Source organism: Zeus faber (assembly GCF_960531495.2).
Source record: "Zeus faber genome assembly, chromosome: 15".
Taxonomy (NCBI): Eukaryota; Metazoa; Chordata; class Actinopteri; order Zeiformes; family Zeidae; genus Zeus; species Zeus faber.
The window spans coordinates 10,293,591-10,311,160 of NC_137194.1; the positions used below are offsets into that span (position 1 = coordinate 10,293,591).

Below are 17,570 nucleotides of genomic sequence, written 5' to 3' on the forward strand. Positions count from 1 at the left end.
ACACGGGGGGGGGGGGGGGTTGAAGAGGTGAAGATTTCTAGGTCCGTGCTCGACAGCATCCGAGGTATTGTATGTGTGTTGCCCCAGACGCTGCTGGTATCAAGGATGAATATTAGATACTTGCTCAGTTGACCCGACCGCTTCCTTAGAACTGACAACTGTACAGGTCACATTTACTTTGGAAACTCGAAACCCCGCCCAGTATGTGGAAATACTCCAGGAAAATGATTAATTTATTAAATAGCAACATTGCAAACATGTTTATGTTTTTAAGTACAGGAGTCTTTGTGGTCTCGATATATTAACTGTAAAAAAAAATTATAAATTTACTGAGCAGATATCACAGATATTCCCAGGTTCTTACAGTGTATCCAGATTACAAAACCAAATTGTACATGTATTTATGCTATAGCTTTAATTTATTTCAATTCTCTTATAAAAAAAAAAAAACAACAACTATATTTTATTGTGTTGAATAAATCAAACATGGTAGAGAAACTTTGTACATAAAAGTAGATTGTTACATTTTGAAAGACAGATAAATTCATAAATCTATATGGAATATAAAAGAGTGGGAAACACTAGAGGGATGTTTTATTTTGAAGAGGGATTGTAAATCTATTAAGTTTGTCCTTTCTTATGAAATGTAGAGGCATGAAATAAAGATGCATTCACTTCACATTTTCCTCAGTTACCTTGATGCTTTTATCCAAGTTTCCTGTGTAAATAAAGGATGAGTGGCAGAGTTTCAAGAGCAACAGAGAGAGTACAAAATCCACCACAACCCCCGCCCAAAAGCAGGGAATCTATAGCAAGCTGCAACGATCATTATTTCAGTTTGGACTGGGCTTCTGCCTCTAACACGTGATTGGTAGCGCTGGCGCTTTGCATTCGCGGAAATATTGGACCGAGCTGACCCAACAACCTCCAGTTGGGCCAGGATAACTCTGGATAATAATTATAAGCTTTTCTTGATGAATATGACTTTGCCTTGGCCGCCAAGGATCTGCTTTTATGACCTTGTTGCATACACACCGCTCCACATGCAAGTAAAGCATGTGGAAGTGAGTAACAAACCAGCGGGAGCAGTTTCACGGCACGGAGGTGAGCACAACGAGGGTCCACGGCCCCCGCGGCCCCCGCCTTAAATGAACTGCAGGGGGCCCAGAGGAAAAAAATATTTATTTTTATTTTCAAAAACATATATACTCATCCTTACTAACGATAGTGTTTTTTGTTGTGAGATTTGTACTAATAAATATATGGAGAGAGATATAGACCCCCCATATATATATTGTGTGCACACACACACACACACACACACACACACACACACACACACACACACACACACACACACACACACACACACACACACACACACACACACACACACACACACCTTGCATTGCCGATTTGCTGCTGGTCACGTGTAAAACATAATAAAAACAGGCTTATAGCAGTGATCTGTGAAGCCTCGGGCTGCACTCCTGGAAAGCCCTCACAAAGGTAGCTCTAAGTGGTCTACCCAAGTGTTTTTGTACAGTTATGATGTCCTCTTTTGCCCCGTTTATATGGAAGGGCAAACGCTGTTCACCCTGTAGCATAAAGGGTGGGTTCTGCGTGAGGTTAAACAGGTTTTCTTTCCCGATATAAATGTTGTGGTCGTCAAAAGGCATATAACACGACAAATGAAGAAGGAAGACAGCTTTGTGCCATCATTTAATCTTGTTAAGATGAACAGTACACCTATGCAGTTTCAAAATGAATTAGGAATGTAACTCATGCTTACTTTATCAATAGTTGCTAATTCTCTACTGAGAGAGTGAATGATCTAATCTGAGAGACACACTTTATTATACTGGCAACAAAATTCTTACAGAGACACAGTGTGGCACTGTGCCGCAGAACGATAGAATTGACTTTCCCTGTTAGGCGTGCTTACAGCATCCATTTGATTAAAAAAATGTTTCAAAAGATCCAAAAAATAACGTTAATTATTTTCAAAGACCCTTAAATTTACTTTGTTCCATTTGATTATTTATATCTTTTCAAGTGTTGTGCAACAACTACAGAACAGCTACGGTTTTCCCTTCACATTACCTCACATTGTGCTGCGTTTAAGTGTCATAAGTATAAAAATATTGGCTGATACAAAGTGGTCCAATTAAAATAAAGATAACTAAAGTACGTACACAGTCGTGTTGCACTGCTAATGCCTTGTGTGCTTAGACAAGGAAACTATCAAACTCTGAGTGAACTATGCTGAACTGCTGAAGGGAATATATATATATATATATATATATATATACACAGCAAAATGCTCCATACAAAACCAATTTCCAAAACATTAAGTTATGGCATACACACACCTGACAGATATAAAGTCTATCTAAGTGCAACTGAAATTTCAAATTAAAAATCGGACAAAATGCATAAAAACATTACACGTAATCATTAAAAACAATGTGAAAGACAATTACAGCAAAAGCAAATGGAAGCAAATGAAGTATCGTAGATCGCGTGACTGTGTTGGATTGGTTGTACCACTTTGAAAGGCGGTGAAGGGTTTGATTAACAAGCAGTTTGGTTTGGTCACTGTGCATAGTACTGCGCTGATCAAAGCACGAAAACGGCTACGCGGAAAGAAAAGACCGAGAGGAATTCCAAAAGTGTGACTCCCTTTCATCCCCTTCACTGGCACATCGCTAGAGCATGACTGAGGATGACATCACAGCGACAGCAAATACTCTGCTGCAAGTATATCTGCATCGATCAAGATAAAATCTACTCAGCAAAAAAATTATAAAAAAAGAAAATAAAAAAAACTGAATAAAAAAAAAAAAAGAAAAAAAGAGTGACGACTTTCCAAGTTCTAGGTGCTGCATGCAGCCAACTCACCACCTTCAGTCATTAACCACACCTACTCTCTAAATCACCAACCGCAGGCACCGCGTAATGGCCCCAAAGTCGAAACAGTGTTCCAGACACCTACACTGCAGAGAGAGGGAAAGAAAGAAAGAAAGAAAGAAGAAAAGATTGAAAGATAAAAAAACTATGAATACCTTTAAAGAGTGAATCAGGAAAGTTATTTACATTTTAACAAATCAGTAAAAGATTAAAAAAAAAAAAAAAAAAAGCATAAAAACATTTTCAGAATCAGTGTTTGTGATCCGAAAGCTCCATTTTTTAACGCCGTCTAACTGTCGTAGATAAACGTCAGAAGCAAATCATGGATTCTTGATGCACAGCTCTCTGGTTGAGCACACAATCTCATTCTTTTGACTCTTTTCTTTCAAGAAACTGTTCTTTTTTTTTTTTTTTACGCCGACGCCAGTCATATGTAACGGTGATTCATCCTGTGGCGTTTCAAGGCAGTCCGAGCTTTGGAAATACCAGGGCAGCCGTTTGCGTCGCGTTGTCTATGGTGAAAATGAACGGGAGACCAACGCGGAGCATAACTACACCCGCGTCGCAGCCGTACAGTGTAGTTAAAATGTGGGATCGAGTCCAACCTGAGTCACCAGGCGTAAGGTCAGCATGGAGGAATGGGCAGAATGCGGTTTAGTCCGAAAGAGGACGGGCTTCGGCGCTCACCAGCAGGGCCTGGGGCGCTCAGTACAGGCCACACTCCTTCAGGTTGATCTTGATGATGACGTCGGTCACGGCATCAAAGACAAACTGCACATTCTTGGTGTCTGTGGCGCAGGTGAAGTGGGTGTAGATCTCCTTGATGTCCTTTCGTCTGTTTAGGTCCTCAAACTGGCACTGGATGTAAGATGCCGCCTCTTCATACGTGCTGGCACCTACAGCCGCCCGGGTCCATTCATGAAGAACACAACCAAAGTGCGACAAAATGTACTGTCAGTGCATGAGGAAATGCCGAAAATTGAAGAGGTTTTTTCTAAACACTTCCATTTAAATCCCCGACATTGCTTTTACACACCAGCTCTACAAAGACTTACTTATTAAGTCACACATTATGATTATTTGTCATTTTGCAAATAGTTCTCTCAGGATTCCCAAATGCTAAGGCTCGCAAAGTGTCAATCAGATATAACTTAAACCACTACCTCGACGTGCATCCTCCCAACCCTCTTCCTCATCCCTACACTGTACCTCTTAAAAATGATTTTATCGTCCATCTTCCTGAACTGATTTATATTTGGACTTCGCTTGGGTTCTATATCCAAACAATTCCAAAAATTGATATACACATACTCTTCATAGTGATACGAACAGTGCTTTTTTTTTTTTTTTATATATTAAACTTTCCTCTTAAATTATAACCCCGCCCCCCACCCAGATTTTTTTTTCTATGTTACCCGGAAGTAAGTCATTTCATGCTTTATACATTATTTGTGCGGTCTTAAATTCTACCAGATCCATGAACTTCAAAGCATGCGAGTTTAAAAACCGCTTGTCGGTGTCTTCACGATATTCTATATTGTGAACGAGCCTTACAGCTCCTCGTTTTGTAGTATGCATAACGAATGTAATGTGTTTTGTACGTGTTTTTGTGCTTTTGCACAGACCTCCACACAGTAATTCAGATATGATAATACGAGTGAACAAGACAGAACGTGCAACGCTTCATGATCCAGAACGTGCCCAGCGTCCCCCAGAAACTGCAATGCTCCGTGCCAACTTTGCCCGCCCATATCGTATGAGGTTTCCTGCAGATCTTGTGATCTGATATCACGCCCAGAAATTCATTTTCATATGCTCTTTCTATATTACCATAGTCTATCATCACTTGTACGTGAGGGCTTATTTTACAATTTCCAAACAGCATAATCGTTTTGTTCAAATTTAATAATTTATTTACGTTAAACCACCGTTTTAACTTACTCATTTCCGTTGTAATCACCTCCAAAAGATGCTGTGAATTCTCCCCAGAACAAAAAAAATATTAGTGTCGTACGCAAATAAAACAAATTTCAAAATTTTTGATAGGCTGCATAGATAATTTATATTCAAAATTAACCCTTTCGGGCCTGACCCCAGAGGGACTCCACCAGTAATATCCATGCATGTTGATTTATGTTCACCCATCTTTACTAATTTTTGCCTGTTTCTTAAATAGCTTCTCAAACCATTCAGCACAATCCCACTGATACAATACCTTTCCAGTTTATCCAGTAATATATTGTGATCAGCGGTATCAAAAGCTTTTTTTAGATCTATAAATACCTCCGCTGTATACTTTTTTTTGGTCCATACAATTCGTAATTTCTTCTATTAATTAAATTTGCGCCAAAGATCTGCTTGTTCTAAATTCAAACTGACTGTCGGTCAACAAATTGTGCTTCTCAATTCAATTGTCTAACAATTTCATTGACTTGAATTGCCAATGAAATGGAGTTTTTCCAATACCTTCATCAATTGGGAACGTAAAGAAACAGGCCTGTAATTTGTAAAGTGGCGTCTATCCTCATATCATGGAATTACTTTTGCAATTTTCATTTTGCCTGGAAATTTGCCAGTTTGGAAGGACAAGTTACAAATGTGAGTTAGTGGTTTTTCAATACCATCGCTGATGTTCTTCACTGTTGTCATTCCAATTTCATTCCTGTCCCCAGAATCATCAACAGCCCCACCTTCTGTTATTTCTGAGTCATTGATTTCTTCTGCCAATTTTGGTCCAACACGTGGAAGAAATGTATTAAAACCATTAACCACATCATCGATATTATTTATAGTATTATCGTTATCAATAAAATACTGAGGGTAACTTGAGTTTCTAGATCCATTTCTAATAATCCTCTTTAATACACTCCACATTCTTTTAATGCTGATTTTGTTATCCTCTAATATTATCCTCTTATATTTTATTCATAATATTAATTCACTTATTTTTATATTTATTTTCTGCCTCTTTAGTTTTATACTTTTTGAATTCTCCTTATTGAGTATTTTTCTTTTTGCGGGCATTCTGTAGTCCCTTTCTGATCCACGGACTATCTGTATATTTTTGTTTTCTTTTGTATTGTTTTATTGGACAGTTTGTCATAAAATGATTTGAATATATTTTTAAATGTTACATATGCTTTGTTGATGTTGCTATCTTCTGCTATTTTATTTTCTAGTTTTGTGTTAATAATTCACTTCTAAATGCATTCGTGGATTCTTCCATTCTCACTCGTTTGTCTTTAAAGTTATTATTATTTAAAGGCATCCTTATCCTTCTTGTAATTACTATCATAGACTACAATAAAATGGGTAAATGGTCGCTGTTGTCATTTATTAATAGCCAGCTCATTGTATTGTCGTCCATAACATTTGTAAATATATTATCTATTACAGTGGCACAGTGCGATGTTATTCTACTAGGTCTAGTGATCGCCGGATATTAACTCATATTATACACTGCATCAATAAACTCTTCGGTCATTTTGTACTCATTTGGATTTAACTAGGTCTATACTGAAATCGCCGCAAATGAACATGACCTCCTGATAAGTCTTATCAAACATTCCTTGCATACTATCCTTAAATATTTCAATGTTAGATCCAGGTTAGATAATCTATCAATAATGAGAACTAGCTCTTGTGTTGCAAGATCAAAATTGCAAGTCTGCGCAAATTAATCAATTTCATCAGTTCCAGCAAGACTACCAGCTCTGTGTTCATCCACAAGCTGAATTTTCTCACTGACCAGCCATATTTATGAGCACAGTTCTATGTGTTGTGATGTTTTCAGTGATAAACAGGATACTGGTTTAGTGCTGTGGTAATATGTCATTATAAAAAGTGTGCTGCGTGAGAGAAAAAGGTTAGGAAACACTGAGCGTTTGGAGAAATTTGCTTATAAAACATAAAAACAAGATTGGGACAAGTTCGGGACTATTTTGTCTGTCCATCTGCCTGCCACAGTGATCATCAGCTGGAGAATCCCTTCAACCAGAAATAACTCTCGTATGACACACATTCAAATATTACCATGGTACATGACAACGAAAACCCAAGACTTTCTTTTTTCTTTAGCAGACTGAGCATTTTCACAAAGTTATAGCACTCTGTGTAGAGACACATCAAGAGTGGCTAGTTAAGAAAAAAATAAAGAAATAAAAAACCAGAATGGTGACACAACCCCCTCTGTCTAAGCTCCAGAACTGTCTGAATCCATCAGGAAGCAAAATGGTTGAGGTTACTAAAACTGACAACCAGAGAACAAATGGCTTATATGACAGGGAAGCGTATGGCATAAATATTTAAAGCCTAAATTTTGCCTGGATCTCTGACACAGTTGGACTCAATTATTCACAAAGGTTATCTCCAACATTTAAATATTCAATGTATTAGGCTGCTTTTGCCTTGCTCCTGGAAGTATTCTCAAATAGGTACAGTAATAACCCAGACGAGAGCTTTAAACAAACTCTGCATAAAATCGTTCAACCATGAAGCACGAAGATTACGAAATTGCCTGAATAATTAAACTGTTATATGAAAAATATGTAAATAAAGACAATTATTTGATTCTATCAATTTATAGCCAGGATTACCTTTTCAGTCAAAGCGGAATTTACAATACGTCCAAAATATGTGAGACAAGAAATTACACTCACATTTGGACAGCAGTGCCAAAATAGCATGATCTAAATTGGACATTGGACTGTGGACATTCACATTTATGAATAGGGAAATACTCAAACTTGAAGGACATGAAGTTGTAATACTTTTGAAAAGTGCTTGTAAAGTTTTAAATAATACAGTTATTTGTATTGTTCTTATTATTTAAAAATATACAGCTTGGTTGAAAGCAGTTACTTAGACATCCATAGAGTGCAATGGCAGGGGAAGAAGCTCCAAGCCCATTTTGTTTTGATCTTTCAAGCATCCAAATTTGAACCACAATGCTAGATATATTTAAACATCAGAGGACCAAAGAAACTCCCATTGATGTTTTACGGGTTGGTCTATTTCAGTGTGTCTCACCAGAATACTCGGGGTAGCAGATGGTGAAGGGACTCCTGCTGATCTTCTCCTCAAACAGGTCTTTCTTGTTGAGGAAGAGAATAATAGAGGTTTCGGTGAACCACTTATTATTGCAGATGGAGTCAAAAAGCTTCATGCTTTCATGCATACGGTTCTGTGGAGGCAAGGTCAAGGATCCGAGGTTAAAAGAAAAATCAAAGCCATCATACGAATGGTGCAGTGTGAGAATAAAACAAAATCGGTGTCACCAATTGTAAGTATTTTTACCATCTCCTCATCCTCAGCCAGGACCAGATCATAGTCACTCAGGGCCACGCAGAAGATGATTGCTGTGACACCCTCGAAACAGTGGATCCACTTCTTCCTCTCTGAACGCTGGCCCCCCACATCAAACATCCTTGAAATCAAAGACACAGGAAACAGGAAACGATAGAATTTCTAGGTCTAAGTCTTCGTTCGTATAATTGGTAGCTGGCAATGAATTAAAAACAAAAAACAAAAAAACTCTTTGAATTGTCCGGTGACTACTCTACTATTCAAAATCGGTCTTGGGGAGCAGATCATCAAATGGTCTGACATCGAGACAAGGGCACAATAAGTGGGGGGGACACACAACAAAACAGGGGGTACCAAACTTAAAAATGCATTTGTTTTGCGACTATAATTAGCACAAATGCTTTCAATGCATATTATTATTATTATTACTATTATTATTTAAAATTATAGAGTTATGTTTACAATGCTATATTAAGGGGGACAACGCTATAGGTTTTTCCCCAGGAAGGCGGGGTCCGGACCCCTGTCCCCCCCCCCCCGTAATTTGCTCCCTGCATCGAGAGACTGAAGTTTACAGCAAAGAGAGCACAAAGACCAAAGGTATAACACACATTCTGGCGTATTCTCCGCACCTGATTAACGGAATCAAAGAATTGTCCAAATTCGGAATGGGAATCAGAACACAATGAATCAGATATCAGTACTAGTTCAATTTAGGCGGATGGGAAACATCAGCGGGTATGGTTTTTCCACTCACTTGAAATAGAGTTCTTTGAAGGTAAAGTGAGTTTCGACGATGCCAGTGGTCTTGACACGCGTGCGCAGCACGTCCTGCTGCGTGGGAACGTAGCTCGGCTGAGAGATCCTGTCCAGGTCATTCAGATAGCTGGGACAGAGAAACACAAACACAGACTGAGGAGGGGAACACAATTGTACGCCGTTTCATGTAAATGAACAGAGCAGTCCAAAAGGCATAAAAAATTAAGATTTAACATTTATTCAGGAGATAGACTTAATTTCGGAGGTCTCTATTATTAACACTCATAACATTCATATATTTGGCTACAAATTCTAGTTCTCATTTACTTATTTGTGTAATTTCTTCGCCAATCAACTACGTATCTTACCATCTCCAGAACATGTTCCCGGATCAATGATTTCAATCTAATCTTACAGGAGAGTATTAGTATTACTCAAAAAAAAATAAAATAAAAAAATAGCCCTGTGTTTTGGGAATAAACTCAAGAAAAAAGTCGAAATTACGACTTTAAAGATGACATTTTGAGAATAAAGTCTACACGCCACTCCCGGACGGACTCTGATCCCTTCCCTCCGTTGAGCTGGGACAGAGCCCACAGTTCCCAGACTCGCCCAGGGCGTGGGCAGAGCCCTCCACACACTCCCCGTGGGGCTCCGAGCCACACCGGCAGCGACAGAGCCACGCTCCCAGAGGGGCCCGGAGAAGGGACAGAGGCCCCGTCCGGGACGGTGCGCAGGTGGAGGGCAGCGCCACCGGTGACAACTGCACAAACAGGCCGTCCACGGAGAGGCCGCTCTCCATCAGTCAGGCAACGTAGCGCTCCTCATTGAGGAACACCACCACCGCCCTACACTAACTCACGCGGGAGGCGAAGGACAGGTTCTGTGGTCTAACCTCCTGGGCCACGGCCTCCAGAACCAGCTCCAGGCTCACGCCCGGGTCCGATGGCACCCGCACTCTGTGGGTGAGAGTCGGGTTGAACGCCATGACGGAAAAATCCGCATGGCTCACAATATATTCAGACTTTATTCTCAAAACTTAATTCACACTTTCAAGTCGGAATTCCAATTTTATTCTCGAAACACAGGGGTATTTGGGGTTTTTTTGGCCCTAATTCTCTTCCGTATAATCTGACCTGAGACAATGCAACATTATCTAAATAATAAAATTTTCAAGGCATGCTATAAGGTAATATATATATAACTTTATTTATACATTTTGTTTAATGGTATTTATATATTAATTTATTTGTATTATTAGTATTAATGTTTTTTGTTTGTTGTACATTCATTAGTATAGATTTTTTCCACAAAATATTTATAAACTCAGCCTCACCAATGAAGATTCATTTGATGTTTGTTAGATAAGATTTGAGTTCCACACTATCTACACAACAGCTAAATATAGGCAGACAATTTTGAAATACTTTCGGAAGCCCTGAGGTTTAGGGAACTAGTGGTGTGCAGAACAAAAAATAATGTGCAATTGTTGAGACACAGTATTTCTACAGCTACTAAAAACAGATAAATAAATAAATAAATAAATAAAAATAATAGTAATGATAAAAAAAAACAGACGGACAAAAAAGCGTGTGCTTTGGATAGTCAAGCTGAGCGAGAATGAGAGGCCATGTTCTGAAGACAGAAAGCGGAGGAGTGAGCATAGTGATACTAAATATGGGTTCATATTTTGATGGATGATAAACACTGGCCGCTAGTGAGTCGAGTGAAAACACAGCGTAGGGCCAGACTTACTGCACTGGTCGTTCTAGTCTGGAAGTGTGGACAAGCACGCCGAGCCGCAACACGTCTGCTGTTCTCAAAACAAAGCACGCGTCCTTCAAACTCAACTACTTTTGGCAACTGTGAACAGCAGCAGCATTAAAAAAATAAAAAAAAGCTTGGCTTAGGGACTTTGCATTCGCTAAATAAATACATTAAAAAAAATAAAAAACCTAACCATGGGGTTTATCTAGGAGTACTCGAAAAATAACTTTGAATGAGAAGTTCAAGTAGTCATGACTAGATTTGCCCGTGTGTGTGAGCGTGTTTGTGCGAGTCGTTTTAAAGCTGAAGAGAAATTCAGAGCTTTAACTTCTTGGCACCCCAGGGTTTCCCCAACGGTTTGCTTCATATTCCTTTCTGATTCAGTTTCTGGAATGTCGTCAGCTGGGCGGCTGCATTCTAAACAAGCCGACACAGGAGCGCGGAGAGCAAGACCTATCTTGTCCCCTTCCTGTTCCTGAATAAAAAGTTCCACACATTAGTGAGGAAAAAAAACAAAACAGCTCTGTCTCACACAGTGAATAACAATTACTCTGCGTGGCGTCGGAAAAATAAATGTCTTCATCGAGATATTCTTTTGTTTTCTCTGTGTAGTTCATGCATGAGGGCTAATGGTCAAAACAACTAAAAGCATTGGGGGGAAAAAAGTGACAAATCTTTACAAATAAATAAATTTTAATTCAGACTTTTTTTTTTTTGTTTTGTTGCTGTTGTTTCCGGAATAATAAATATGTCGAAACAGGTCAGAATTCATCACACTCATTCCACTTGAAAAGAGGTTAAGCGTAAGTGTAAGATTTCACTTTGCAGACACTTTGTGATCTGACTGACACGCTGAGGAACGGTCTCCTTACTATGAGGCAGAGTCGTTCAGCTGGTACTCTCGGGATCGATTGAAGCAGGCCTGGACTCCGGCATCGGTCCATAGTCTCTGAATCACTCCAGTCAGCTCGGATGACATCACCCCTTCCTCTGCCGAGCCGGCCAGGGCGAACAGTTGGCGGGCGTCATCCTGGCGACAAAGACAATACCTGTTGTCACCACTCGTTCCTTTCCCCTCGTGTTGCATCCGTTTTGTGAAGTTCTTGCCGGGCGCAGTAAGCTAAGTGTTCCCTCCGCTGAACGGCAGAGGTTAGATTTAGGCGAAGGGGTTCGCATACCGCACGTGCAGCATCCTCAAACTCTATTTTTAACCGTCCCATGGCTCTGATAATGGCGATGATGGACTGGATAGTGTTGCTGTACACGACCACTTTGTACTGCTTGCACTCCTCTTCTGAGTATCCGGCTTCGTGAATGATTCTGGAAAATAAATCCCAAAATGAGCTTTTCAAAGAGTTTGGATTAAACAGAAAAAGCAAAAGAAAAAAGACAAATGTGAAACCAAATGAATTTAAAAATTGTTCTGGGACTGTTATTAGTCTTTGTGCTTCAGTGAATATGCAGAGCGCCTAATGTGGGAATCTGGGGGATTCTATTCATGCCCTGCCAGGCTGAGGCCTCTGTGGCAATTGTTAAGCACGTTATGCAGAAGGGGAAAGAAGAAAAAGAAAAAAAAAAAAAAAAAAAAAAAAGGGCTTCCTCCTCTGCCCCAAACAGAGAAAAACTGGGCTCCAACTCTGCTTCCACCAGCATTTCCACAAGAGATTAACTGTCTGCGAACGCGGTCCTTCCTGCACCATTAACCCCTAACAAGGGAACCGTGGCAGGAGTAGGGTTGGTTTGCCCGTAATCAGAGCGGCACAGAAAACAGCGTCAACGTCTCTAGGAGCGTGAAGGAGCCTTGACACGGTGCCTTGTGGACTGTTAACAGAAGGGTCTGAGCTGTTGAAACTTACTTCATCTGCTTCACTATTGTACTTTTCCCAGATTCCCCGGCACCTGAAAAAGGGAAATGTAGTTACATGTGGCAGTCATACAGGACATGGAAAAAACCCGAGAACAATGGAGGCGTTTCTGTTCCACAGCTGTAATTTAGGCTCACATGGAGCTTTACTCTCACGTTCAAAACTCTGGAAGTAAATTTTTATTTTATCGTTGGAAGAAAAAAATATATGCATGATTTCACATTGTGTGAACTTATTCTGCCTGTATCAAGACACCCAGACGACTGATTCAAAGAAGCAGAACTTTACGTGGGAGCAGGCCTGACAGTTATGACTACACTCTTTTGGAGAGAGCCGCAATAACACTATTTGATATGTCAGCTGGGAGCAAATAAATTCTGCCTCGAGAATCAGGCTCCCTTATTGGTTCATATTTATGGCGCAAAGTGAGTGGGTCAAAGACGCGTGCACAAATGGGGAACTAGAAACAAGTATGATTGCAGGGTTGCCATCAGAATCCAGAAGCAGTTAGTAAAACTAGGATGTGAGCCACATAGAAACTGCAAAACTCCCCTACAGCAAGAGCAGATCGTGCATTAGTGAAATCAAAAACCTTTTAATGACAAATTCAATTTAACAAAAGCCTGTTTTGTAACTGTCTGACACAGAAATGCCATTGTCTCCTCAAAAAACAACCAAACATTACAGTTATCTGATTTTACGCCCCTATAATCACTGAAAGGTGGTTAACAGGAAACAGTTGTTACGCTATTTGGTGAGACTACCCCACCCCACCCCACCCTCGATGAGACGAATCCCAGATATCTCACTGTTCCAGGGCCTTGGAGTTCACAGAGGGCACAAAAATAGCACCTCTCGCTCACACAGTCTATTAGCAATCCAAGCAAACACCCACTCAAACTGGTTTCCCTGCAAGTCGCGACAGAACCGAGACTTGGGAGGAAGATGGAGACCGGTCGACCTGACGGCAGCCTAATTCCACTGGCAGAGACTCTGCATGCAGGCGAAAACATCAAACGTCAGCTTAAGACAGGCAGCGAGAAATTAATCACCCCGCTCCCCCTGCCCCGCCCTGCCCCGACATCTGGGATGAGTTTATGGGCATGGGAACCGTGTGTTTCAAAGCTGCCATCATCAGCAACCACAACACGGAGAATATCTCAGGCATTTTTATGGAATTCTACATATTGAACAGCTACCGTTTTCATTCAAACAAAGATTTGACTAAAGACTGAAAAAAGAAATGCACTGTTTTAGGCGGTACAAGCCACTGAATTGTGAGTTTCCGTCTGGCAGAAGTGTTATCTCATTTTGTTGATATGATAAGAAATGTAACACTGCCACTGCCACTTGGCCGCTACAGTATCTGAACACCGTGTGCAGCAAAAAGTACTTTTTTCTTTTCTTTTTTTTTTTACTCTCCCCAAAGTTAACACCATCAGGAGACATCCACTGTGGCGTCGGGGGCGGCAGGACAGAACACAGGGACGAGACCCCTCCTCAACTCCTCATTCATTTATTCTTCCATTCATGGCATTCTTGGCCCAGCATCAAGCATGGGCTCTCTGCCAGTCATGAAAAACCAACTTTATACAGGCACTAAGAGCGCTATCCAAACCCATCCAATCAACCAAGCAAGCCTCATTTAATAGGAATGCTGAGTGGAGATGCTGTGTGGATCACGGTTTGTGGTCAGAAATTAGATGATTTTGGTTTGGAAGGGCGCTCTGGCCTTCCAGCGACGTGGTTTCCTATTAGGGTACGGCGGCCAAATTCCCTTTTGTTTGTCCCCCCGCTAACTCCTCTGTTCCAACACAGACAAGAGAAAAAAAGGGCAGTGCCTGGAAAATTGCTTTTCCGTCAGCTCTGTGGTCAGATGTTGGAAATGAAAAGTTTTTCCCATGTAAAAAATGGTTTTAGCCTGTGTCGTACTGTTACAATGCAGTCCACACTTGTCATCCTCCAGTTAATGCACTGAAATTAGGGATGAACAATAGTGCTCAGTTCAGCGGTATAGGTGTTTATTATTTAAAATAATGTGTGTTACAGTGCCATTGGAATTTGTGCAAGACAGTGTTACAGACAGTGGGAAGATACAGTATATGGTTGTATTCCAACAAAACAACATTTTGGCCAATGCGATGTGATCTAACTTCACATAGAAATAGGTTATTAGTGACATTTTCAACATTGTGCGTCCCTAGCAGGGATCAGTAAAGACGCACAGAGTGTCCGTGTGGAACATGTGGGATCCATTCCATAACCTCACAGAACAGCTCCATTGGCAACCACATGGAGACTTCAGGTTTCACATCAATCAGGCCGCTAAAAGGCTGACCTACCTACAGCGCTTGTGCATTAGTGTGACACTACAAAAAGGGTTTTGTTGTAAAAAATTATGCAACGAAGTAAACCGTAACATCCCTTTTGCGTCCTAATATCTCGTTCTTAAGAGACGAGTCAGCCGAACAGACGGGTACGAACAATACAGGGGAAGCGGTCTGACAGATTTCCCTTTGGTGAGCGGTTCTGCGTGCGACATTAAAATGATCACGTCTTTCACGTCTCTTCACATTCATGTCTTTCAGGGACATGAAGGAAAATTGTGTACTTCTAGAAAGTAAAATGATAGTAGTATAAGTAATAAAATTCAGTAATGCTTTTGTGTAACGTAACTTCCAACTACTTAAAGGTGCAGGCCCTCTCTAGGGCCAGTGTTTGGTTTGTCCGTTCTGGACTACTGCCGAAACATTGCGATGCAACATAGCGGCCTCCGATTCTTACTTTCATGGGAATATCCACAAATTAAAACATACTTATGAATATTCCATTTCGTATTCGGCGCCACGTACTGAAGGTGAGTGTCCTTTCGTTTCTTGCCCAAGGGAAACCCTCACAGATCTCATACGATGTAGCGTGACAGGTTTTCATTTTTGGGGGTCAAGCGTGTGACCTCTCGGCACCACGTCAGTCTCTACAATGACTCGGGGCCCCCACGCTGTGCACGGTGGGACAGGACACGACACCAAACCAAAAGGTGCCATCTTTACACACCCTGGCCCATTTGTTCCTCCGCTGTAATAAAACTTTCACAAGTGGTTGACATTAAATGTCCATCATGCATCAAGAAAAAGTCAATATTTGCTTTGTATTTTACAGGTAAAGATTGTTTCCTGTCACTATTTTGTGACGGGCATGTACATTGATAAATTGTTGATGTGTGGTAGTGTGTACATTACAAACGTTTGACCTTTAAAGCTGTAAAAGCTTTTGTTGTAAACACTCGAGCAGAGCTGGTCTGTATGAGCCCCCGTGCAATGGGAATTTGAATGAGGATTTTGCAAATACAGTAAACATAATGGATAGGAGTATGAAATGTGTTCAAGCTTCATGAGGAACTACTACTCATTTCCATGTCGGCATATAAGAGACCCAGTAAACAACTGCTGTTCTATAGCCTCCAATGCTGAAGTGTGTGTGTGTGTGTGTGTGTGTGTGTGTAACTACAACTATGATTCTCAACCTTTTCCCATATCAAGGTCCTTCAATTTGATGCGCATTAGTCCATGGACCCCACGAGACCAGTAGTGGAGAAAATAGTTTGTCTCCGGGACCCCCGATCACATTTTTACTGTTAAGATATGATTTAGTCGAAACTTCCATACCCTGTCTATACTATAGTTACAGAGACAACTCTCGAGCTGTTATCAAAACAGTCATCGTTGTACATTCCCCGATGGTGCAAACATCTCGTGAATGAAATGACGGTGAAGTTTGACTATTGGATATCGCCGGGGACGGCTTGGAAACCTCTTAAAGGACCGCGGGGGGGGGTCCCCGGTCCCCACGTTGAGAACCCCTGAACTACAAGATAGGTAAGTTAAAAAAAAAAAACATACCTGGGGAGAAAAACAAAACCCAAAAATACCTCACACTTGATACCCCAAAATGATAATTTAGGTCTCACTGTGAAACCCATGTGAGGAAACCAACACAAACAACGAACTAAAAAGGCGTGCGTTCTCACCAAGTAGGAGCAGTTTCACTTCCCTGGACGCTTTCTCTCCATCTTCCCGCAGATTCCTGTCAATCATCTTACTCCTCTCCACCGCAGCCTTGTCCTCGGCGCTTATCGTGCAACCCATGTTGTTCGAATAGAGCCACACGCTCGAAACCGGAGGCTCCTGGGTCCAGAAGAACTTTCTCCCCGAGCTGGAGGAACGAACCGCTTCAGATCCCCGGGCAGGGACTGTGGGACTGGAGGGGGAAAGGCGTTGGCACTCAACACCAACTAGCCCCACATGGGTGTGGATGGTAAACGCAGCTGGAGTAGCGAAAGCAGCGAGGATACGCAAAATAATAACGTTAATAATAATAATAATAATAATAATAATGAAGTAAAATAAACATTTATATGGAACCTACTTAGTTGTGGACGCGTGGACAACAAGTTTGTTCAGACTCGGAGCGAAGCTCACACAAAGTGATTTGAACGCAAAATACGCTCAAAAAAAAGTGCTCAATCGAAAAATGGGAGTTATATTTCGATATATTTATAATTTGAGAAAACTGCAAAAAAAAAAAAAAGATATATATATATATATATATATAAATATATTCCATTAAAATAATAAACACGGCCGGGTTGCTGCTGCGCAGTCGCGCACTGTGTACAGCTGACCCAGGCGCACGAGAGCAAAACTGCAGCGAGAAAGGGGGAGAGAAAAAAAAAAAAGATGCGCGCAAGGGCCGACGGGAAACGGAGTCTTTTAAACAAACAGGCACGGGAAGAAAAGCGCGCGCATGTTCAAAGATGCGGCCTCGAGGCGCTGGTTCGCGGTGCACGGGTCCTGGACGCAGAACACCGAAACACACCGGCCCGATGCCCTCCAAGTCCGCGGCAGTAAAGCACACGCTGCTCAGGTTGCTGGACGACTTGCGAGACTTGTGTGTGTGTGTGTGTGT

At 41.1% G+C, this 17,570-nt stretch overlaps 1 protein-coding gene across 3 annotated transcripts; it reads right to left on the bottom strand.

The window, feature by feature from the left end:
* Positions 1–1,692: 1,692 nt before the first annotated feature.
* On the bottom strand, positions 1,693–17,142 carry gnai3 (guanine nucleotide binding protein (G protein), alpha inhibiting activity polypeptide 3). 3 transcript variants are annotated; one of them, XM_080015472.1, is made up of 10 exons: positions 17,031–17,142; positions 16,633–16,862; positions 12,597–12,639; positions 11,919–12,060; positions 11,613–11,770; positions 8,972–9,100; positions 8,206–8,335; positions 7,939–8,092; positions 3,598–3,806; positions 1,693–2,991 (listed from the first exon to the last, which is right to left on the bottom strand). In XM_080015472.1, exons 2-9 carry the CDS (start codon positions 16,748–16,750, stop codon positions 3,616–3,618), a joined length of 1,065 nt encoding a protein of 354 aa, XP_079871598.1. In that variant the 5' UTR covers positions 16,751–16,862; positions 17,031–17,142; the 3' UTR covers positions 1,693–2,991; positions 3,598–3,615. The 3 variants fall into 3 exon arrangements, with proteins under 3 accessions (XP_079871598.1, XP_079871596.1, XP_079871597.1); XM_080015470.1 differs by having other exon boundaries at positions 1,693–2,996; XM_080015471.1 differs by lacking the exon at positions 17,031–17,142 and having other exon boundaries at positions 1,693–2,996; positions 16,633–16,913.
* Between the last annotated feature and the right edge of the window lie 428 nt (positions 17,143–17,570).